We start from the raw sequence: 22,995 nt of genomic DNA, 5'->3' as shown, positions 1-22,995 counted from the left end.
GAGCAAAACCCCAGGCCTGTCCTAGTGGGGCACTGTTGCTAGAGTTTTCCTCCTTGCCCACAGTCAGGACAAATCTTTGTCACCCGCCAGTCCCACAGCCGCTCAGACCCAACCAAGTAAACACAGAGACTTATATTGCTTACAAACTGTATGGCCATGGCAGGCTTCTTGCTAACTGTGCTTATAGCTTAAATTAGTCCATTTCCATAAATCTATACCTTGCCACGTGGCTGGTGGCTTACCGGCAACTTCACATGCTGCTGGTCATGGCGGCGGCTGCAGCCAGTCCTTCTGCCTTCCTGTCCTTTTATTTCTCCTCTCTGTTAGTCCCGCCTATCCTTCCTGCCTAGCCACAGCCGATCAGGTTTTATTTATTGATCAATCAGAACAACTTGACATACAGACCATCCCCCAGCACAGCCAAGTGCAGACCATCTCAGACACCTGCACTCAGGCCCATGGTCCTAATCATCCTCTATGCGGACCTGCTGGGTAACGCCACAAAGAACCCAAGAAGGGCTCCCACAGGACATACAGAACATCCCACAGCAGGGCACCCTGTCTACTGGGGAGGGGAGTGATCAAAGTGGCCGTACAGGTAAGTGATGATAACCATAGCAAGTGCCAAGTGCAAGGTAAGGAGATGGGGGAGTAGAAATGAATTCTGGGCAGTCCGTCTTGAAAGGCCTTGACTTTCTTGTCCCTTGCATTTGACTATCTTCTGCCCATGTCTTTGCTGTCTGCTCTGGAACATAGGCACTTAGTAGGGCAAGCCTAGGAATAAGTCATTCACAGACCAGTTCAGAAACCTTTGTTCAGATCTTGGTGGGGAGCTCCTGACTGGCTTCTGGCCTCGAATTCTGGCTGGAATCGAAACCTGAGCTCTCAAGACATGCTGGTTGCCCTCTGAAAACTTTGCAACATCTAAATTTATCTCTAAGGTGCTTTTGACTAGGAGGCATAGTAGCAATTAAGGGCGACTGCACTTAATAACGTGTTGTAGCCACATGATCTCATTTCCTCCACAAAGGAGCTGTTCTTTCTTAGTTCCCGTTTACAGGGGAGGGCATAGATAAGGCTGGTACTTCATCCTTCCAGTTCCCACATCATGACGCTTAATACATTTTTTTTCATGACTCAATTCTATGCTTCCTCTATGAACTTTATAGAGGTGTACCCAGTGAGAACTACTACATAAAAATAGTTATTGTGCAGTGAATGAATACATGAACACATGCGTTGTGACAAAGGAAATCTGTGTCCTGGTGGCAGAAAAGACTTCACCCAATTTCCCAGGGCCTTATCACCAAACAAATCTCAGATGGGCAGGATTCAAGGCAATGAAAATATCAAGGGCCAACCCAGTTTTTCACATGCCTAGAGTGAAAATCTATAAAAGGCATGTGAAAACATACCATGCTTATCTTAAGTCATTCCCCCAAAATAAGCTACCTCTACCTCTGACTTGTCAGCTCTGTGACCAGAAGCCCTGGAAGGAAGACCTCCCCACTTCCTACCTTATTTTCCTGATCTCCCTCATGTGAGATGATTTCTCAGTAAAGTTCTCTTACATATTGGAGGTAAGACCTTTAGGGTTAGAACCCTGACTTCATCAAGACAGAAGCAAGGTGAGGTTGGTATCAGCCACATAGTACCCAATGTCCTGATCTCACTCTCTTGGTTAGGGGTTTTATTGCTGTGATGAGACACCATGACCTAGGCAACTTATGAAAGAAAGCATTTAATCTAGGGTCTCCCAGTTCCAGAGGGTTAGAGTCCAGGAGCATCATGGCAGGGAGCAGGCAGGCAGGCAGGCATAACCCTAGAGCAGTAGCTGAGAGCTCACATCCGATCCATCAGCAGGAGGCAGAAAGAGAGAGCTAATTGAAAATGGTGTGGGCTTTTGAAACCTCAAAGCCCGCCCCCATGATATACCTCTTCCAATAAGGCCACACCTCCTAATCCTTCCCAAACAGTTTCACCCACCGAGGACCCAGTGTTCAAGCATACGAACCTATGGAGACATTCTCATTCAAACTGCCGCACGCTCCTTCTCTGTGCTCGGTGAACTGTGTTCGCCTTTGCTCTGCAGTGTGTGTCCAATGCCTTACTTGTCAGCAGCACTCATTGTTGGCTCTCCACTGGCCAGGGAAGACTTCAGGCCAAGAGAGTGTTGCAAATTCTTAGACCTTGGGGTCTTTTGACTACACCGTCTGTACTAAGAAGGTGGATATCACTGAATTTTAGACTGAATCGGGTGTTCTCTATCCTGGGCCTTTGCTTTGGACCCAAAACAGAACAAGGAAAACTGGAGAGTTGGACCACAAACCTGTGGCTTTCTATTGTTATAACACCCCTTCCCGGGCCACTTTTCTGGGGTGTTGACTTTCCTGATCTAACAGCTGTTCCAGGAATTGTATTTGGTTAACCGTGTAGCTTGGTTAACTATGATTTTTAAGGTGAGGGGTTTGGAGATGGGGCTGAATTGACATTGCCTCGAAACATGGAGATTAGCACTTTAGGCTTCATTACAACATCTTCCCATGCCCCATGTGAATATTTTATGTGAATGGAAGAGTTGTCTGGATAGGGTAAACCACGTAGAGTTCACGCAAAGTTTTCTCATTGTGAGTGATGAGTAGTGAAGAGGAAAAGTTAGAGTTGTATTGTGGAATGTCTTTCTATACACTGTGAATATGTGTTGCTCTGATTGGTTGATAAATAAAGCTGCATTGGCCTATGGCAAGGTAGCTTAGAGGGAGGTGGGAAATCCAAACAGAGATACAGGAAGAAGAAAGGCAGAGGCAGAGAGATGCTAGCCCACTGTTGAAGGACACCAGCAAGACCAGTAAAGCCATGGAACACATGGCAAAACATAGATTAATAGAAATGGGTTAATTTAAGATATAAGAGCTAGCTAGCAAGAGGCCTGCCATAGGCCATCCAGTTTGTAAATAATATTAAGCCTCTGAGTGATTATTTTATAAGAGGCTATGGGACTGCATGGCCGGGCGGGACCAGAGGAACTCAGGAGTGGAGAACCTTCCAGCTACAGAGTTGGTGTGGAAGGAGTCTTGAATTTACTGCTTCAAAGGGGAAAATAATAATAATATGAACAGTTCAACATTATCTTCATGCTATCGCACAGGGGAAATGGACTCATTGTGAAAACTCTGCAAGAGCCACAGAATGCTTGTAAATACAGCCGTGGGCATTCTGAGGGGTTCTGTTTCCCTAGTGCTGGAGATAGAACCCCGGGCTTCATGCTCACTAGGCAAGCACTCTCCCACAGGCGTTCCCCCGCTGGGCCCAGCACTGAGCTTCTGAATGGACGTGGAGCCAGGAAGTGGTCCTGTCCCGCCATCTCTGTGTAAGTTTAGGAGAGTCCCTCACTCTTGGAAACCGCATGCATTCTCTTCTGCCAAAGGACTGATGGGCTGAGTTAGACAATCAGCGGGGTGTTTCCTCTCTGGCTTGATGAAATTCTGTCCCTACTAAGGAAGCTAGTACAATCTGTTGTTTTCAGTGAAGTGAAGCAGGTTTCTGGGCTGTCACCTGAAAGGAATTTCTTAAGCCACAAGCCCAATGAGTCACAGCTTCAATGGGACAACCCGCAACTGAATTTAGATTACATTTTAAAAAGCCCAAATCCCCTGGAGTCGGTCTGAATGGATTTAATCCGCTGACTATTTCAAAAGGACTTTCCAAAAAAAAAAAAAAATACAAAAGGATCAATGATAATATTAAAAAGATAATTCTAGTAATATTACTGTCTCACAAGTAAAAGAGAAAACTTCTGATTATTAGCTATTGGGGGGTTCAATTCTTTTCTATCCATTGTAAACTATGGGGAGTCAGGAAAAAGACATCTCAGGACCCTGCTAAGGACTGTGGCAGCTACAGTGTCAGGAAGCCCCACCGCCCGGGGCTCAGAAAGCAGCAAGAACAATCTTATGATTTAGTACCAAAGAGATTTCCCCAGTGAGGTGGCTGCTCTGCCACCCCTTAGGTGGCGGGGGTGGGGTGGGGGTTGGAGGTGGGAACACACCTCAGGCCTCACTTGTGTTTGGGGATCAGAACTCTGGAGGCTGGACACTGTAAGAAGCTCCTGTCTGCAGGAGAAGACTCAGTAAGCACAGGTCGGGAAAGGCACTCAAGAACCTTTGCAGGCCCGGAGGACTGCAGAGTTACCTCAGGGGACAGACACAGTGCTTGCTGCTCTGCAGTGAGCTTGGGATCAAGTCCCAGCTCTCCGCTGCCTGTAACCCTAGCTCCAAGGGACCTGATTATCTTCTTCTGGCCTCCAGAACACACACACACACACACACACACACACACACACACACACACACACACACACACACACACTATAAATAAACCCTAAAATCATGGGGAGTGGTTCAAGTAAACACTCTTGCTGCTGAAGTCTGAGTTTGGTTCCTGAGTCCCACGCAGAGGAAGGAGGGAACCAGCTCCTGAAACTTGCTCTCTGACCTCATCTACACACATACACAAATAAATAAATGTAACAGTCATAAAAAGAAAATGACGCAGGGCTGCGGTGGCGCACACCTTTAATCCCAGCACTCAGGAGGCAGAGCCAGGCGGATCTCTGTGAGTTCAAGGCCAGCCTGGTCTACAGAGCGAGTTCCAGGGCAGGCGGGCACCAAAACTACACAGAGAAATCAGGTCTCAGAAAAAAGAAAAAAAAAAAAAAAAAAAAAAAGAAAAGGATAAAGACACCTTCAGACGGAAGGGTGTTTTGTGTTAATTTATCAGGCTCTAATTAGGAATAAGATTCAAATGTGTTCTCTCTGTCAAGTGTGAAGATTCTGTCACGTGACTTCTGTTCCCCAATACCGCTTCTGTCTGCTAAAGGCAGGAAAGCATGAGCCCTCAGTGTGGGTCTGTCCCAGGGTCCTGGAGCCATCTCTCAGGCCCAATGGGCCTCTCCATCCTGCTACACTTTGGTCATTCTCTTTGTATGATCATGGTGCAGTTTCTGAACCTACTAGCATAGTTCTGGGAAGCAGTAGAATAAACTCAACAAAAGGAACCATGGCCAGGTCCCTGGTGTTCCGAGGATATAATTTTGAACTAAATACAGGAATTACATGATGTGAAATGGGAGCTAACCATTTTCTACAGAAAATGTGACTTATTTAGCACCCGGTGACACACATGTGCAGTGCTTACCAAGCTGGTAGTTACCAGTTAAGGTCTTTGTTGTCGCTTTTGATTAGAGACATTATAATTTCTTACATTATACTGACTGACATAGATCAATAGCATCTTAATTACCATGTAAATGTGAGTTCTGTTTCATCATTTCTAGCACACCATTTATTTAAATGTGTGAAGATGTCTTTTGAATGCCCTATGTTGGGGTTCTTATGCAGAACACAAGGCACTTGCTTTTCCAGTATAAATCTAAGGTGGAACTCCACGACCCACTGGCCGAGCTCCGGGAAGAATACCTTCAGCTGGCCCTGGTCCATGACCAGAGCATTCTCAGTGGCTTTCTCCCCCTCCCAGAGAAGTGTTTGGAAAGTTCTAGCAAGTCTGGCTCTTTGCCAAGCAATGAGGGGTGCATTTTCTCCTTGTAAATTGAATGGAACACCCCTTGGCAGATCCACCCATGGACGGCCCCAGGAACAGCTGGGTGGAATTAAATGGCATTTATGCCTGTATTGGTTATGGCCAGAAGCCAGGAATTCTACAGACAAGATGCTTACAGTCTACAGCACACAAGAGGGGCCGAATTGATTGTGGCTAGAGCTGCACTCTCACTGTGGACAGGATGCAAATGGTTAATTTTTCTATTAAAGAATGTGGTGGGGCTGTTCATTTCTCGCTGCAGGCTCAGCTTTCCAGACACTCGAGTAAATTTCTCATGTCTACCCAAGAAAAGGGGATTCGACAAATATACCACAGATCGGGTCCTCCAGCCGAAAATGCCCATCGGCATCTGTCCTAAGACCCAGCTTGTTCACGTGGTAACAATTTAATCACTTTATCGCCTATTTAGTTACTGGTTTTTGAGGTAGCTGATCTCAAACTTACAGTCCTCCTGCCTCAGCCTCCAGAGTAGCTGGGAGTAAGGGCTTGCACTACCATGCCAGGCTTCATGCAACATTTGAGCACAGGTTTAGAATCAGGAAGGCTTGCAGTTAGGAAGTTATCACTTCTTTCCCACAGACAGATACAAAGATCATCTGGGAGACGAGATGCAATGAACAGCTGAGAATCTTCTGCAGTGGGAACCAGGTTTCTCAGATGACAAGCTGACAATGTGAAATGAAGGGAGCTCCTTATGTCCGAAGAACTGAACACAGAATTCAGAACAAGGCCCAGATGTCAGAAGAAATTAATTATGCAGTAAATTTTGTGGCTCAAATTGGTGAAGGCACAGGTTATTTAAGACATTGTATGGGGCAATTTAGGAAACAACGAAGTACAATTTTACACTTTAGGATGTACCTTCTGTCTAGATCTTCATGGACTGGCATCTGAGAAACCTTTTAGGATGGATTCTGGCCGTGAACTAGATAGCAGGATCATAAGTGTTTCAGCTAAATATTTGTCTCAAAACATTGTTTCACATGTAATCAAACACATTTGTAGAACAGAGTCTCTATAGAGTATAGACTCAGTGTGTTGTGGAGTGTATAGAGTGTAGACTAAGTGTGTTGTAAGAGTGTATAGAGTGTAGACTCAGTGTGTTGTAGACTTTGTAGAGTATAGAATCAGTGTGTTGTAAGAGTGTATAGAGTGTAGACTCAGTGTTGTGGAGTGTGTAGAGTGTAGACTCAGTGTGTTGTAGACTCTATAGATTATAGACTCAGTGTGTTGTAGACTCTGTAGAGTGTAGATTCAGTGTGTTGTAGAGTGTGGAGAATATAGACTCAGTGTGTTGTGGAGTGTGTAGAGTGTAGACTCAGTGTGTTGTAGACTCTGTAGAGCATAGACTCAGTGTGTTGTAGAGTGTGTAGAGTGTAGACTCTGTGTTGTAGAGTGTGGAGAATATAGACTCAGTGTGTTGCAGACTCTATAGAGCATAGACTCAGTGTGTGGTGGAGTGTGTAGAGTGTAGACTCAGTGTGTTGTGGAGTGTATAGAGTGTAGACTCAGTGTGTTGTAGAGTGTGTAGAGTGTAGACTCAGTGTGTTGTGGAGTGTGTAGAGTGTAAACTCAGTGTGTTGTAGAGTGTGTAGAGTGTAGACTCAGTGTGTTGTAGAGTGTGTAGAGCATAGACTCAGTGTGTTGTGGAGTGTGTAGAGTGTAGACTCAGTGTGTTGTAGATTCTGCAGAGTGTAGACTCAGTGTGTTGTAGATTCGTAGAGTGTAGACTCAGTGTGTTGTGGAGTGTGTAGAGTGTAGACTCAGTGTGTTGTAGACTCTGTAGAGTGTACAGGTGTGCTCTTGGAAACAGAAGTGTTGACACTTACCAGTATAAACTTTCTCCTTTTGCTCTGTGATTGTTGGAGTCTATCCTGCTGTCAGTAGGAAGGCTAGGTCTAACTGTGTATTATTTCTTGGAAGATTCGCACACCTCCTCTCTGACTGACCCCAGCACCTTCGTTCCCTGCCTTCCGCACTACTGAGTTTTCGCTTTGCTCATGTAACTGACTCTCCCTCATTTGGCATAGGGTAACTCTCAATTTCTCTCACTCTACAGCTGACCTAGTTCACCTCAAGGGCTGTTTGTGTGAGATTTATTTCTAGCCACTAAGACTTGAGAGAGAAAGAATTGTAGGAAAACACCTGAAAAAAAATTTTTTTTACTCTTATAATATCAAAAGGATTATAAGAGGACAAACATCGCTCCTTTTCCATTTTGTAAGGCATTTTCCAATGTGCTTGGAACTCCAGAACCAAATGGCCGTCTTTTACTGGTGAGAGGAGGCAGCCAATGGCGAGGACACCAAAGATGAAGCCAACTGCTGTGTGTGGCAGAGCAGGAAGGTGAAGGGAGCCATGGCTCATGTCACCAATGTGTTGAATGAACTCCTTGCAGCCATTTCTTCGTCACTGATCAGGTGTGGCGTCGACGTGACACAGCATCCCAGAATGTGGTCCATTGATGTTCATAGACAAAGAAGACATCCTTCAGGAGAGGTCTTGACATTGTCTTCAGGTGGGTTGTCTGGTCTCTCAGAATTGCATTTGTCACATCTTGGGGGCTAACTCTGGTCAGCACCACTAAAGCAGAATTATGACCAGGATGTTTAAGTAGTTGGAGAAATACTACTAAACTAAAAGGAACACTAAAAGGGAGGTATGTTAAAACTTACAATATTATTATTATTATTATTATTATTATTATTATTATTATTATTTTAAGACACCATTTCTCTGTGTAGCTCTGGCTGTCCTCGAACTCACACTGTAGACCAGGCTGGCCTTGAACTCACAGAGATCCACCTGCCTTTGTCTCCCAAGTGCTGGGATAAAAGGCATGTGCCACCACCACCTCTTGGCTTAAATCTTATTTTAAGTTGAAACATTTTCTTTCTTTCTTTCTCTCTTTCTTTCTTTCTTTTTTTTTTTTAAACATAATTGTTTATTGATTCTTTGGGAATTTCACATCATGCATCCCAACTCTGCTCATTTCCCTGTTCCTCCATATTCGCCCCTCACCCCCATAGCATGCCCCGAAAAAGAAAAATTTAAAGATATTAATTAAAAAACAAAACCAAACAAAAACAAACAAAAAACCACTTTACTCCTCTGTCCTCCCCACATCCCCAACACCTCTTCATTTGTCTCAGGGGCACTGGGAACTGCGGTGTGTCACCCAGGATGTACCCTTTTGTCCACTCAGCTTGGCTTGCAAATAAATGTTCATTGCAATGAATTTTTGGTCTGCTTCAAGGCCTCGGGCTTCTGGCACACCATCATCACTGGACCCTCACCAAAACTCCTCTCAGATGTCCTGCTCTTGCCCCAAGGCATGGCATTCCTGCGGCTATGGTTTCTAGGATCCGTCCCTTTATGCACTCTGGCCGGTCATAGACGGGGAATATGCTGGGGTGGGCCAGCTCAAAGCCCTGGCTGTGTGCCTGGGTAGTAGCTGATTTGATCAGTCTGGACCTCTGGGGCGGCTCCCCTTAGGAAAGGGATGGCGCTAGCTTTTCTACATGCATGCCATCTGGGCCAGCTTGCACACACCAGTGGCAAGGGATGGGACCCTCTCTCCTGAGTGTGAGGCCTGCTCTCCCGTGAGGGGCATGGCCAGCTCTCCTGCTGCAGTGGCGAGCAAGGGGCAGGGCCAGCTTCCCCAGGGCCAGCAAAGCCAGTGGTGGCGCTGGCTCAGCACGGCCTTTGGATTTCAACACCCATGGTACCTATGGCCCCCTGCGGTAACGTGGGCCATGGAGATCAACACAGACTCCAGCTGCAGTAGGACCATGGCCCCAGACATTGCCCTTGGCAGCAGCTTCGGCACAGATGTCACCACGGCCCCGGTGGCAGTACAGGCTATCCAAATCACTATGGTCCAAATCACGATGCCACGATGGTGGCAGCGTGGCCCTTGGACACCAACGTGATCTCAGGTGGCTAACTAGACCCCGGGTATCCACATGGCCCTTGGTGGTAACAGGAGCCACCGACATCAGCTCAGACCTTGACTGCTGTAGGGCCAAAGAGTCAGTCAGGACCCTTGGAAGCAACTCCGGCCCAGATGTCATCAAGGCCCTGGATAGCTGTAGAGGCCACTCAGCTTATCACGACCCCCGTGGCAACACAGCCCTCGGACACCAACATGGCTACCGCTAGTAACTCGGACCCCAGGCATCCGTGTGGCCTTTGGTGGCAGCATAGGCCACAGATGTCAACACAGACTCCAGCTGGGGTAGGACTGCAGACCCAGGCTTCACGATGGCCACCCACACCATCCTGTTCCTCACTGCCTTTTCTTCTTCTTATTTCAAGTTCTGCCTCTTTCCACAGCACATGAACAGGTCCGCTTCTATTTCTCTCCCATATATCTGCTCACCATAATGGTGTCCACCCAGGCAGGCCTGGGGGTGTCTTCCACTGCCTGGTGCATGAGGGAAACATTTTCTTACACCCCAAATAGGATTGTCTGTAATTTTACTTTCTCGGCATTAATGGAAGCAAACCTATCAACAATATACTCAAAATCTAGCTGGGCGGAGGCAGTGGCTGCGGCGGCGCCTTTAATCCCAGCAGTCGGGAGGCAGAGCCAGGCGGATCTCTGTGAGTTCGAGGCCAGCATGGTCTACAGAGTGAGTTCCAGGACAGGTACGAAAACTACATGGAGAAACTGTTAGTTATTTAGCCTCGTTGTGTTCTTACCCTGCAAGGAAACGTCACGAAACACGACAGAATCCACTTATAGAGTTTATTAGAGATAAAGGGACAGAGTGCGCAGGCCTGTGGGAGAGACATGTGCGTGGAGAAGAAGAAGAAGGACTGGGAAGCATGGCGCTCCACTTTAAAACCGGCTGGGGGCGTGGCCAGGTCACGTCACTACTCCACGCGTGTGCTAGTGTGCGTAGATCACATGGTCACGTTGGGCGCTTACGTGGCCATGTAATGTCAGGGATCCTAGTTATGTGAGACACCTTGACCCAGAACTTGCTAGGCGGAGGTGTCCGGGTCCTCCGGGTATCCTGGTTACGAGAGACGCCCTGACCCGGAAATGCCTATCCTGACCTGGAATTGGCTAGGCGGAAGTGTCCGCCCGGTATATGCGACCGTGGGGGCGTGTTGTGAACCCTTCAGAAACCCTGTCTCAGAAGAAAAAAAAAACTATTTCAGAAAAAAAATTAAAATCTGCATATAGAGGTGCATGATCTTATTGCCATGACATTGTTGAGTTTTGATTTTATTTGAAATATTGGTTGAGTGAGGAGTGTAGTCAGACTTTCCTTTGTGGGACTGCCAGCCAGCAAATAACAACATGGAGACTTCTGATTAATTATGAAAGCTTGGCCTTTAGCTTAGGGGTGTCCCCAACTAACTCTTCCAACTTCAACCTGTTTCTATTGATCTACATTCTGCCACGTGGCTTTTTTACCTCTCCTCCATTTTGTATTTGTATGTCTGACTTGGTGGAGACTCCATGGTGTCTCTTTGAACCTAGATTCATCGCCTGCTCCTCTCTCTCCCTAGAAATCCCACCTATCCTCTCCTGCCTAGCTATTGGCTATTCAGCTCTTTATTAAACCAATCAGAAGGTGCCTTGGGCAGGCAAGGAAGGACAGAGACACACCTTCACACAAAGAGTTCAAATGTCCCACAACAAGTCACATTTTGTGGAGGCTTACAAAGACAAACCCATAAGGCTGCCTATTTCCCATCAGATCCAATCAGGGGCAAGTATATATCCTGACATACTTCCTGCTTGCGTACCTCCCGCCTACATGTGATCAAGCACACCCAGTGCAGTGGGACCAAACTTGTTTAGAGTGAAAACACGTGGCTTGTTATCTTACATAAACAACAGCCCCCAGCATTCCAGAAATTATCTGTCCTTGGGCAAGGGGCTTACAATTTAGAGGCATTTTTGTTTTATGGTTCTCTTAGACACAGTAATTAAAACGTAAAACATAACTTTAGCTCTCACAGCACCTCAGTTAGCCATTTGTCCTGGGTTTGAGACTTAACAATGCCGGCACTTGGGAGACGGACGCAGGCAGATCTCTGTGAGTTTGAGGCCAGCCTGATCTACATAATGAGTTCCAGACAGCCAGGGTGGCATAGTGAGACTCTGTCAAAACAACAAAACCCAAAACAACCGGGGGTGGGGAAGGGGGTGGGGGGAGGGGGAGGGGGTGGATAGGGGAGAGTGGGGGAGGAAAGGTTAACAGTATCAAAACTCATTATATGAATGGCTTGAAATCCTCAAAGAACTAATAAAAAAATAGGGGAATTAGAACCAAGTTTAATAATGTATGTATAAAATGCCATAATGAAATCCATTACTTTATATGCTAACTTAAATTCATGTTTGAAAAGAAAAGTAAAATGCATTCAAAAAAAAAAAAGAGAGTATCTGTCAATCGCTGCCTATTCGGTATCTCTTTATGTTTCTACCTGAGGTGCATGCCCCACCCACGCCCCTCAGACCTGCTTATCCTGGGGCACACAGCCCACCTATGTGCATAGTCCAGATGTGCAGACAACCAGATGTGTAGGGTCAGGGGAATCTGAGGATGGGACCAGAGTGTCTGCTCTTCTCTTTGGGGGACATAAAACTCCCCAAATCTAAAGGTATCTACTTTCTCACAGATTCTCTGAGTTGTTTGCCCTGTTTTTCTTTCTGCCTTACTTAACATCCCCATAATGGACAAAAGAAGCTCTCCCCTACCCACCTACCCCTCCCTCACCCCTCGGGGGGGGGGGGCCAGGGGGAACCCCAGCTGAATAAATCCTACAACAATCCTGTGTGTGGACCTTTGGAACGATTTAGAAACACACAGCAAAAGAAACGCCAGTTGTTTATTCTAGATCAAGTCAGCAGATTGTCAACGCCCAAGGCCATGCATGTAAAAAGCTCTTTGGAAGTTAAATCTGTTTTATTGTAATAGCAAGTGTTTTATCTTTTCCAACCCACTGGCAACTGAAGTGTTTTTCTGCAGTCAGGCCGGGACAGGAGAATTTGCAGATAAGTAGCCTCTTACCGCACTCTGGAGACTGCTGCTGCCCAGGGACTCGCCGGAAGAGGCTATTTGGTGGATTTTGAATAAGGGCAGCAAAAAGCAAATGGACAGAGTCCTTTCCTCAACCCATTTAGGTCGGCATGAAGTGGAGTTTACATCCAGGACTCAGACGACCTTTTGGAGATAGGATTCAAATAGATTAGTAAGTACTACAGTGGCAATTTAAAAAATCGAGAGCAGTGGGGAAATGTCAGTTTCTCACTTAACAGCATCTGGGAAGGCAGGCGGCTTGCAGTGCAGCCTTTTCCTCTACAGCTTCTGTACACAAGGGCAGCCGTGGCCCGGCCCAGGTTTCGCGTTCCTGGCCGGTAGTCTTTTCTCTGCTGTCAGGCCACCAGCTCATTAGTATTTAAATCAGCTCATAAATATTTCCTGGAAATTCTCAGGCGCTTAAGCTTCACTGCTATTCATCCTGTTCTCTTTTAGTCTTCCTTCTGCCCTTATTTCACAGGCTGATGCATTGTGGGAAGGTGGCTCTCGTGGCATATTAATCTTACTGGCGTGTGGCTATGGAAAAGGAAGGAAGTCCTGATGGAGGATGGAGACAGAAGTGGGGAACGGATGTGGAAGGACATTTTACTCCATTCCCTTTGTACAAATATAATTATCTAATGATGGACCATGAAAGTCTGAATAAAATAAAAACAGCTCGAAAGCCAGAGTCAAGGCAATTCAACCTGAATGAATGTTTCTTTTTCACGGACTCTTGGAAAGCTTTGAAAAGGGGAAACAGTTCACTGGGGGCAGGGCCCCGTGGATGCTCCCACTGGGGAGATGGTTGTGTGGCTACAAAACCGTCTCTGTTCGGCATGAGAGCTGTGATTCTAATCATCAAATAATGACGACAGGGAGGGTCGGCTCCATCCTGGTATTCTGTACGACTCCTCACATCCTGCCAGAGTTCAACTGCGGAGAACACCGTCTACAGTCTGTAAGGTGCTCGGCAATTAGGATGTCCACAAAAGATTTGTCTTTTGATTATGCTCTGTTTATTTACACACAAACATTCCTTATAGCATTTATTTTTATTTATTTATTTATTTATTTTTTTGAGACAGGGTTTCTCTGTGTAGCTTTGCGCCTTTCCTGGAGCTTGCTCTGTAGCCCCGGCTGGCCTCGAACTCACAAAGATCTGCCTGCCTCTGACTCCTGAGTGCTGGGATTAAAGGCGTGCGCCACCACTGCCTGGCAACATTCCTTATACTACCATGCTAATAAAAAAGTTAAACAGACATCTCACCAAGTGGGGAACAGTTGTTTGGGCAGAAATGCCGTTGAGGAATTTTCTTTGGTGAGGTCCCTTCAGAAGCTCGCAGACCCAACCCAGCCATGAAGTCCTTCAGCTGTGGCAGGCTGGGAAGATGGAGGGCCATGAGGTTCTTGAGAGAATAGGCCAACAGCTAGTGCTGACAGCCAGGCCAGGCCTGTGTGGGCCCAGCAACAATGCTGGAAGTTCAGTGCTCACTGGGGCCAGGGCACAGAGTCCCAAGTCCTCGTGAAAGACCCCCGCTCCATTATGAGGATATGGGGCGTTGGGCCGATGTTATGCCCCCCCAATAACTTGGCCTTAGAAACGCCATTCTGCAGGAATCAGAAAAACAGGAGTTCACAGCCATAGCCAGCTACCCGGCCTTGACAGAGATAGCTATGGCCAGCCTTGAGAAAGATAACTGTGGTCAGCAGCCTTGGGAGTAAGACAGTTGATATTTTATGGCGGGCCCCTGGCCTTGAGGAATAAGCAGCTGGCCTGGACAAGGCCAAATCAGCCACACACATATGACCCCAAGTTCACCCTGGCCTTCTTTGAAACAACCAATAGGGACCCTGTAACTATGCTTCTCGCTTCTGTAACCGCGCCTCTGCCCCTGGGGTCCCATAAAAAGTCCCCCTTGCCCTAGGAAGGCGCGCAAGTCCTCCAAGAGACTTCGCCCCAGGTACCTGGTCTAAATAAACCCTCTTGCTTTTGCATCTGATCTGTGGTTTCGGTGTGTTCCTTGGGTTTGGGGTCTCTCCCGGAGAAAGATCTCAGCCGGGGGTCTTTCATTTGGTGGCCCGTACGGGGATTGAGACCCCTCCCTGGGACCACCGACCCACCATCAGGAGGTAAGCCGGCCGGCCTTGGTTTATGTCATCCCTGTCCAGTCTGAGGGTTGTCTGTTTGTCTGAGTGTTAAATGTTGTTTGTTTGTCTCCGCGCCTGCGTCTGATAATCTGTCTGTGTCAGTGGATCTGAAAGGGGGGACCGACGGGTCTGGACTTCGCCACTGAACCCTGGGAGACGTCCTAGGGGAATCTGGGAACCTGGAAGACGTTCCACGGTTCATCTGAAGTGCCCTCTGTGGCACGGTCTGAAGACCCCTCTGGGGGCACGGTTTTTCTGGTTTTGCTTTCGGTTTGGAACTGAAGCCGCGCAGCGAGTGTTAGTCTTATTTATATTGGTCTGTCGTTTTTTTTTGTTTTCTGTTTAACCGTTCTCCTCTTAAAAACAGCCATAGGACAGACTGTCATCACCCCCTTGAGCCTCATGCTTAAACACTGGTCAGACGTAAAGAAAGACACGAGCCAACAACAAAGGAGTCGTAATCAAGAAAAAAAAAAATAGATCACTCTTTGCGAGGCCGATTGGGTTAAAATGGATGTAGGATGGCCTCGTCAGGAAACCTTTAACCTCAGTCTTATTTCACAGGTGGAGGGAAAAATTTTTGCTTCCAGTCCCCATGGCCACCCGGACCAGGTCCCATACATTGCCATGTGGAGACTCCTGACAACAGAACCTCCCCCATAGGTTAAGCCGTTTCTCTTCCCCTCAGCCCCCCGGCGGCAGCAGCGCTCGCCGAATCCCGGGGCCGAGGAAGCCAGATCGGCGGATCCCTCCCACTCCCTGTTCCTCCCTAACCCCACACCAGCGAGTCTTTTCCTCTCCCCGCGGGCCGCTGCTCCGGCGCAGGCGGGCGCGCGGGCAGGCTTGCAAGCGGGTGCGGGAGAAGAGAACGCGCAGGCGGGGCCGCCGGGAAGCTAGGGCGCCGGGACGCCCCCTGCCCAGTCCCCGCAGGCCGTCAGCGGTGATGGCGGCGGCGGAGGGCGCCGGGGTTTCCCCGCGCCTCCTCCCGTCCGCGCGGCCGCGGTGCGGTCGCGGGGGCCTGGGGCGGCGCGGACATGGGCGCCAAGCAGAGTGGCCCCGCCGCCAACGGCCGCACCCGCGCCTACTCGGGCTCGGACCTGCCCTCCGGCGGCGCGCGGCAGCCCCAGGCGCGGCCGGCCGAGACCCGGGCGGCGGAGAGCCTGCGGCGGCAGCGCCCCACAGCCTCTCGCTCGGAGGGGCGGTGGATAGCGCGATGGGCGGCCGAGCGGCACAGTCGGCAGCGGCGGCGCAGGCGGACACGGGATGTGGCAGGGGCACGCAGGCGGGGCCGGGGATGGGGTCGGCGAGGGACCGCCCCCTGGCCGGCGACCCGCAGCGATGTGCCACGACCGGCTCCGGCCCAATATGGGGAAGGTGACTAGGGGGCGGCGTCACCCATGGACGCCGAGTCACCCCGCCCCGAGTGTTACAACCCCCCCGACAGCGCCGGAGGGACCGGCGGCTCCTGCAGCGGCCCCCAAACAGCGGAGGATGAGTTCCTGCTTCCTCCCCAATTGCCGGTCGCCTACGAGGAAGGCGGGACAAAGCAGCGAAGGTAGGGAACACCTACATCTCTGGCCAGTTGCTCTTAGCGGGTCTCCAGGGGCTCTAACCCCCTACCGATTGGGCTCAGGTTACCAGAAAGAGACGCCGGCAGCGCGTTTTTAAAAAAAGGACTTAGAGAGACACAGAGGGAGAGAAAAAAAAAAAAACAAACAAAAAAAAGTCCTGGCCACTGTAAGGTCTCAGGGACAGGTCAGAGAGGGAGTTAGGAAGTTAGGACGGGAGATCAAAAAAGGACACTGCTTGACAAAGACAAAGTGCTTACTGTAAACAGAGAGGACATTGGGCTCGTGACTGATCAAAAAAAAAAAGCCTCAAGGGTCTCGGAGACCTAAGCCAAGGGTCCTCAATCTGGAAGATTGGGGAGGTCAAGGCCAGGAGACCCCCTCCCCCCGACCTAGGATAACTCTCAAGATTGGGGGGGCAGCCAGTGACCTTCCTAGTGGACACCGGGGCTCAACATTCAGTCCTGACCCATACCGGAGGCTCTCTCAATGACCGCACAGCTTTGGTCCAGGGGGCCACAGGTAACAGGAGGTATCAAAGGACCACCGAGAAAAAGGTTCAGCTGACATCTGGACAGGACCCAAAGGGACCCCCCCTACAAGTCCTAGCCCTTTAAACTGTTCGTGGACGAGAACTCAGGCTTTGCAAAAGGAATGCTGGTACAGAGACTGGGGCCATAAAAGCCCGGTAGCTGCAGGATGGCCCGGCCCCCTGTCTGCGCGGGGTAGCCGCTATTGCTCTTTTGCTCAAGGATGCAGGGAAACTGACTTTGGGACAGCCATTAACTGTGTTATCCTCCCATGCGGTGAAAGCTCTGGTCCAGCAGCCCCCAGACCGAGTGATGTTCAGACCAGTTGTCTCCCTCAACCCCGCAACCCTGCTGCCTGGCTCACGGATGGGAGCAGCTTCCTCCAAGAAGGAGAACGGAGGGCCGGAGCAGCCGTCACCACCGAATCGGAGATAGTTTGGACCTCACCACTGCTACCTGGAACATCGGCCCAAAAGGCAGAGCTGATCGCGCTGACCCAGGCCCTCCGGATGGCGGAAGCCCGGAGGACCAGGAACTAACAAAAGAAAATGGGGGCGGAATGGAGCCCCGAGCGACAAGCTTACATCATAGATGGACAGAGGCCTTGCCTACCAAGAAAAAGACCGCTAACGTGGTAACCAAAAAAAAAACTCCTAGATGACATCTTTCCCAGGTATGGAATACCCCAGATATTGGGGTCAGACAATGGGCCCGCCTTCGTCTCCCAGGTAAGTCAGGAGGTGGCCAGGCTACGGGGGATCGATTGGAAACTTCATTGTGCATACAGCCCCCAGAGCTCAGGACAGGTAGAACGTACAAATAAAACCATTAAGGAGACTTTAACCAAATTAACGCTTGCAACTGGCACTAGAGATTGGGTGCTCCTACTCCCCCTAGCCCTTTACCGAGCCCGGAACACTCCTGGGCCTCATGGCCTAACCCCGTTCGAGATCATGTATGGGGCTCCCCCACCAATTGTAAATTTCCTTTACTCTGATATCTCCTCTTTTGCCACTAGCCCTCCAACTGATGCAAAAGACGGTATAAAAACCCCTGCCTGCCGAAAACAACTGAACCGCCCGGTGGTGCCTCATCCATTCAAGATTGGGGACTCTGTCTGGGTCCGACGCCCTCAATCTAGGAACCTAGAGCCGAGGTTGACGGGACAGCGGCTTGGGTCCACACGTCGCATGTAAAGGCTGCCAAGAAACCCGACGAAGCTGAGGGCACCGAGACATCTAGTTCAACGCTCTCCAAACCCACTAAAGATAAGACTCACCCGGGGGTCCCCTTGATCCCCCTAATAGTCCTCCTGACATAAGGAGGGACATCACCAGAGAGCCTGTTTCCCTGACGCTGGCCCTGTTACTGAAAAAAATTACCATAAACAAAATAGCTGCTGGGGTAGATACAGGGACTGCAGCCCTTATAGAGACCGGCCAATTCAGACAGCTCCAAGTAGCCATGCTCAACAAAAATGATTTAAAAGATAGTTCCAAAGGTCACCGTGGTTTATGACCCTTGTCTCCACCATTATGGGCCCCTAATCGTCCTCCTGCTCATTTTATTGTTTGGGTCATACATCCTCAACAGATTGGTGCAATTCATCAAGGATAAGGTTTCTGTTGCCCAGGCTTTGATCCTAACCAAACAATATCAGAGGCTCAGACAGTCAGAGATAGAGCTAACCCCTTATTCTCCATCCTAAAATGAAAGATTTCATTTGGTACAAAAGAAAATGGGGGAATGAAAGACCCCCGCTCCATTATGAGGATATGGGGCGTTGGGCCGATGTTATGCCCCCCCAATAACTTGGCCTTAGAAACGCCATTCTGCAGGAATCAGAAAAACAGGAGTTCACAGCCATAGCCAGCTACCCGGCCTTGACAGAGATAGCTATGGCCAGCCTTGAGAAAGATAACTGTGGTCAGCAGCCTTGGGAGTAAGACAGTTGATATTTTATGGCGGGCCCCTGGCCTTGAGGAATAAGCAGCTGGCCTGGACAAGGCCAAATCAGCCACACACATATGACCCCAAGTTCACCCTGGCCTTCTTTGAAACAACCAATAGGGACCCTGTAACTATGCTTCTCGCTTCTGTAACCGCGCCTCTGCCCCTGGGGTCCCATAAAAAGTCCCCCTTGCCCTAGGAAGGCGCGCAAGTCCTCCAAGAGACTTCGCCCCAGGTACCTGGTCTAAATAAACCCTCTTGCTTTTGCATCTGATCTGTGGTTTCGGTGTGTTCCTTGGGTTTGGGGTCTCTCCCGGAGAAAGATCTCAGCCGGGGGTCTTTCACTCGTACCGATGGGTATCGCCACAGAAGCCAGAGAAGCCAAGTCTAGAGAGCTGGGACCTTTAGCATTTGGGAATGCTAAAGACCATTCCCAAAGTCCCAAGCTTTGTATCATTTCATTGAGGGGTAGATTTACACTCTCAGGGCCCATAGCTTGGAGCTGATTCACTAGCCTTTCAACACCACCTTGGGGTTCATTACATATCAAGGCCTCTTCCTTTGCTAGGCTCCATCTGAGCAGCTAGGTGGCTTACCAGGGGCTTGCTTCTGAGACCTAGCTCTTCCCTCCCTGCCCCCCCGCTTGGAAAATGGATTTTTTTTTCCTCACGTGATATATCCTGATCATGGTTTCCTCTCCCTCTCCTTCTCCCAGTTTCTCCCCACCTTCCCTCCCATCTAGATCCTCTCCCTTCCTGTCTCTCATTAGAAAATGGTCTTCTAAGGAATAATAATAACATAAAAGATAAAACAAAAACTGTAACATTGGGGTTGGACAAGACAAACAGAAGGAAAAGAGCCCAAGTGAAGGTACAAGAATCAGAGACCTAGCTGGGCAGCTTTAATCCCAGCACTCGGGAGGCAGAGCGAGGTGGATCTCTGTGAGTTCGAGGCCAGCCTGGTCTACAGAGCGAGATTCAGGACAGGCACCAAAATTACATGAAGAAACTCTGTCTCGGAACAAAAAAAAAAAAAAAAGAATCAGAGACCGACTGTTTGACATAGTCAGGAATGCCATAAAAACCCTAAACTGGAGGCCATATTATATACACAGAGGACCTGGTGCAGACCCTTGCAGGCCCTGTACATGCTGCCTCAGTGAGTTCATATGAGCTTGGATCATGTAGACTTAGAAGGCCTTGTTTTCTTGGTGTCCTCCATCACCTCTGGCTCTTATACTCCTTCTGCCTCTTCTTCCACAGGGTTTCCTGAGCCCTGAGGGGAGGAATTTGATAGCGGCATCCCACTTTAGGAAGAGTGTTCTAAAGTCTCTCACTCTCTGCATAATGTCTGTCTGTGGGTCTCTGTATTTGTTCCCATCTGCTGCAGGAGAAAGCTTCACTGATGATGATGGCTGAACAAGGCACCAATGTAGGTGGAACTTTCTGTCCCACCAGCAGCTCCTAAATAAACACACTGAGGCTTATATTAATTATAAATGCTTGGCCATAATTCAGGCTTGTTAATAGCTAACTCTCACATTTAAATTAACCCATATTTCTTATCTATGCTCTGCCACATGGCTTGGTACCTTTTCTCAGTACAGCTTGCTCATTTCACTTCTTTCTGGGTCTTCACTTCTTTGCTGGGGACTTCTGTCCTTCTTCATCCAAGCATCCTTAGTATGGCTGTCCCATCTATACTTCATGCCTGGCTATAGGCCAGTCAGTTCTTTTTTTTTTTCAGTCAGTTCTTTATTAACCAAAGATAGCAATACATAACCACAGTGTACAGAAGGACTATTCCACAGCACACTGTGAGTTGAGTATAGCAGAATGTCATTAGGAGTCATTTTACTGTTACTTTTCTTTCTTTTTTTTTTTTTTTTAGAATACTAGTATTTGGTTTTACCCTAGGTTCCTAGGCTGTCTAATCTCTAGTTCTCAGCTATCCAAGCAGCACTGGGTATGGGTTCCATCTCATGGAGTGGACCTTAAGTTAAATCAGATATTGGTTGGTCACTCCCACAAGCTTTGTGCCACCATCACCCTAGCATATCTTGCAGACAGGCTCCCATTGTAGATCAAAGAGTTTGTGGCTGGCTTGGAGTTTATGCTTCTCTTTTGAGAACATGCAGAGTACCTTCCTGTCCCAAAGATGGATAGACTGTAGGGTAGGGGTGACGGCTCTATGTAGGTACCAGCTCAATTTCTCCTTCTCCGTGTTCATTGAGTTGTGTAGGTGCTGTCTTCAGCAACAGGACCAGTTTGTGGAGAACAACCTATAGTTTTAGCAACAGTCTGAGTTGTTTGATGATTCCCATGGGACCCCTTTGGCCAACAACTCAATTAGATATAATCTAATTGTGTACTGGAAGCTTCATTTGGCTACAAGAGATAGCCAGCTCTGTCTTCCCCATCATTTAGTGATTTCATTTAGATCACCTTCATATATGTATATGTTTTAGGAAGCTTCTACTGTATTAGGTTCCCATACTACCCCTCAAATGGCCCTTGTGGTGGTTTGAATGTAATTGGCCCCCATAAGCTCATGAGAGTGGCACTATTAGGAGGTGTGGCTTTGTTGGAGTAAGCATGGCCTTGTTGGAGGAAGTGTGTCACTGTGGGGTGGGCTTTGAGGGCTCATATATTCTCAAGCCATGCCCAATGTCTCAGACCACTTCCTGTTGCCTGAAGGTCACATTGCAAGAACTCTCATGTCTGTCTGCATGCTGCCTTGCTTCCTGGCATTGACGATAATGGACTAAACCTCTGAACTGTAAGCGAGCCATTCCAATTAAATGCTTCCTTTATAAGAGTTGCCATGGTCTCTTCACAGCAACAGAAACCCAAAGATAGTCCTGAATTTTATCTGTCTGTCCCAGTATTCTCTCCCTCATGCCCCTCTACCCTCCCCATTTGATTCTCCCATTCCAACCCACCTCATCTATCCATAACTTTCCTATTTCCCTTTCCTAACATGATCTGTACCCCTAGTCCCTTATATTATACTCAACTTCTAACCTTTGTGGTTCTACGGATTGTAGCTTGGTGATCATTGATGATATTTTCTAGTTCCATTCATTTACCTGCAAACTGTAGACACGTGGGAGAGCATAGCCAGCTGTAGGGACCTCTGGGAGAGTACGGAGTGGACATGACCAGACTGAGCTGGGCCATGTGGGGAGAGGGGGAGGGGAACCAGGTGCAGCAGTCAGGAGGTCAGAGGTAACCAAAAAAAAGTCTGGATTATACAGGGAGGAAGAGCTGCCCAGCCCCTGGGCTGGAGAGTTCTGGGTAGAGAGTAGGGTATGCCAGCCATACCCTGTAATAGGTAGGGACTAAGTGATGCTGGGAGAACCTGGAGGCCGGGTCTGCTTTGATGTGTTAAATAGGCATGTCAGCTGTTTGTCCTGGGTTTGAAATTGAAGACTCTTCTTCCCCAGTGCTGGGATTGAAAGAGTGTACCACCATTGCCTGGGCTGCACTTGATTTTTAATTGGGTTGTTTGTTTTCTTGATATCCAGTTTCTTGGTTCTTTATTTGGCATATTAGCCCTCTGTTGGATGTAGTGTTGGTGAAGATCTTTTCCTAAGCTGCCAGTTTGTCCAAATGAGTGTTCTTGGTCATGCAGAAGCTTCTTGGTTTCACGAGGTCCCATTTATCGATTATTGATCTTAGCGTATGTGCTGTTGGTGTTCTGTTCAGGAAGTGTTCTCTGTGCCCATGAGTTCAAGACACTTTCTCTCCTGTCAGGTTCAGTGTATCTGGCTTTATGTTGAGGTCTTCGATCCATTTGGACTTGAGTTTTGTGCATGATGATAAGTATGGATCTATTTACATTCTTCTACATGAAGACATCCAGTTTGACCAGCATCATTTATTGAAGATGCTGTCTTTTTTTTCCAGGGTGTATTTCTGGCGGCTTCTTCTTCTTCTTCTTCTTCTTCTTCTTCTTCTTCTTCTTCTTCTTCTTCTTCTTCTTCTTCTTCTTCTTTTAATCAAAAATCAGGTATTGATTGGTATGTGAAATTTATGTTTGGGTCTTCAATTTGACTCCATTGATCAATGTGTCTATTTTTGTACCAATACCATGCTGTTTTTATTACTGTAATTTTGTAATACAGCTGGAAAG

The 22,995-nt window shown here is 48.2% G+C and overlaps 1 protein-coding gene across 5 annotated transcripts; it reads left to right on the top strand.

Annotated features, from left to right (window-relative positions):
* The first annotated feature begins 14,802 nt into the window (after positions 1-14,802).
* On the top strand, positions 14,803-19,135 carry LOC143269540 (uncharacterized). Of its 5 annotated transcripts, none has more exons than XM_076554902.1 (3): positions 14,803-16,368; positions 17,195-17,639; positions 17,930-19,135. In XM_076554902.1, the coding sequence occupies exon 1, from the start codon at positions 15,848-15,850 to the stop codon at positions 16,193-16,195; it is 348 nt and encodes a 115-aa protein (XP_076411017.1). In that variant the 5' UTR covers positions 14,803-15,847; the 3' UTR covers positions 16,196-16,368; positions 17,195-17,639; positions 17,930-19,135. The 5 variants fall into 5 exon arrangements, with proteins under 5 accessions (XP_076411017.1, XP_076411016.1, XP_076411013.1 ...); XM_076554900.1 differs by having other exon boundaries at positions 15,899-16,368; XM_076554901.1 differs by having other exon boundaries at positions 17,195-19,135.
* The last annotated feature ends 3,860 nt before the right edge of the window (positions 19,136-22,995 follow it).

The sequence above is a fragment of the Peromyscus maniculatus genome, chromosome 19 (genome assembly GCF_049852395.1).
Source record: "Peromyscus maniculatus bairdii isolate BWxNUB_F1_BW_parent chromosome 19, HU_Pman_BW_mat_3.1, whole genome shotgun sequence".
NCBI lineage: Eukaryota > Metazoa > Chordata > Mammalia > Rodentia > Cricetidae > Peromyscus > Peromyscus maniculatus.
This window is presented reverse-complemented; position numbering and strand designations above follow the sequence as displayed.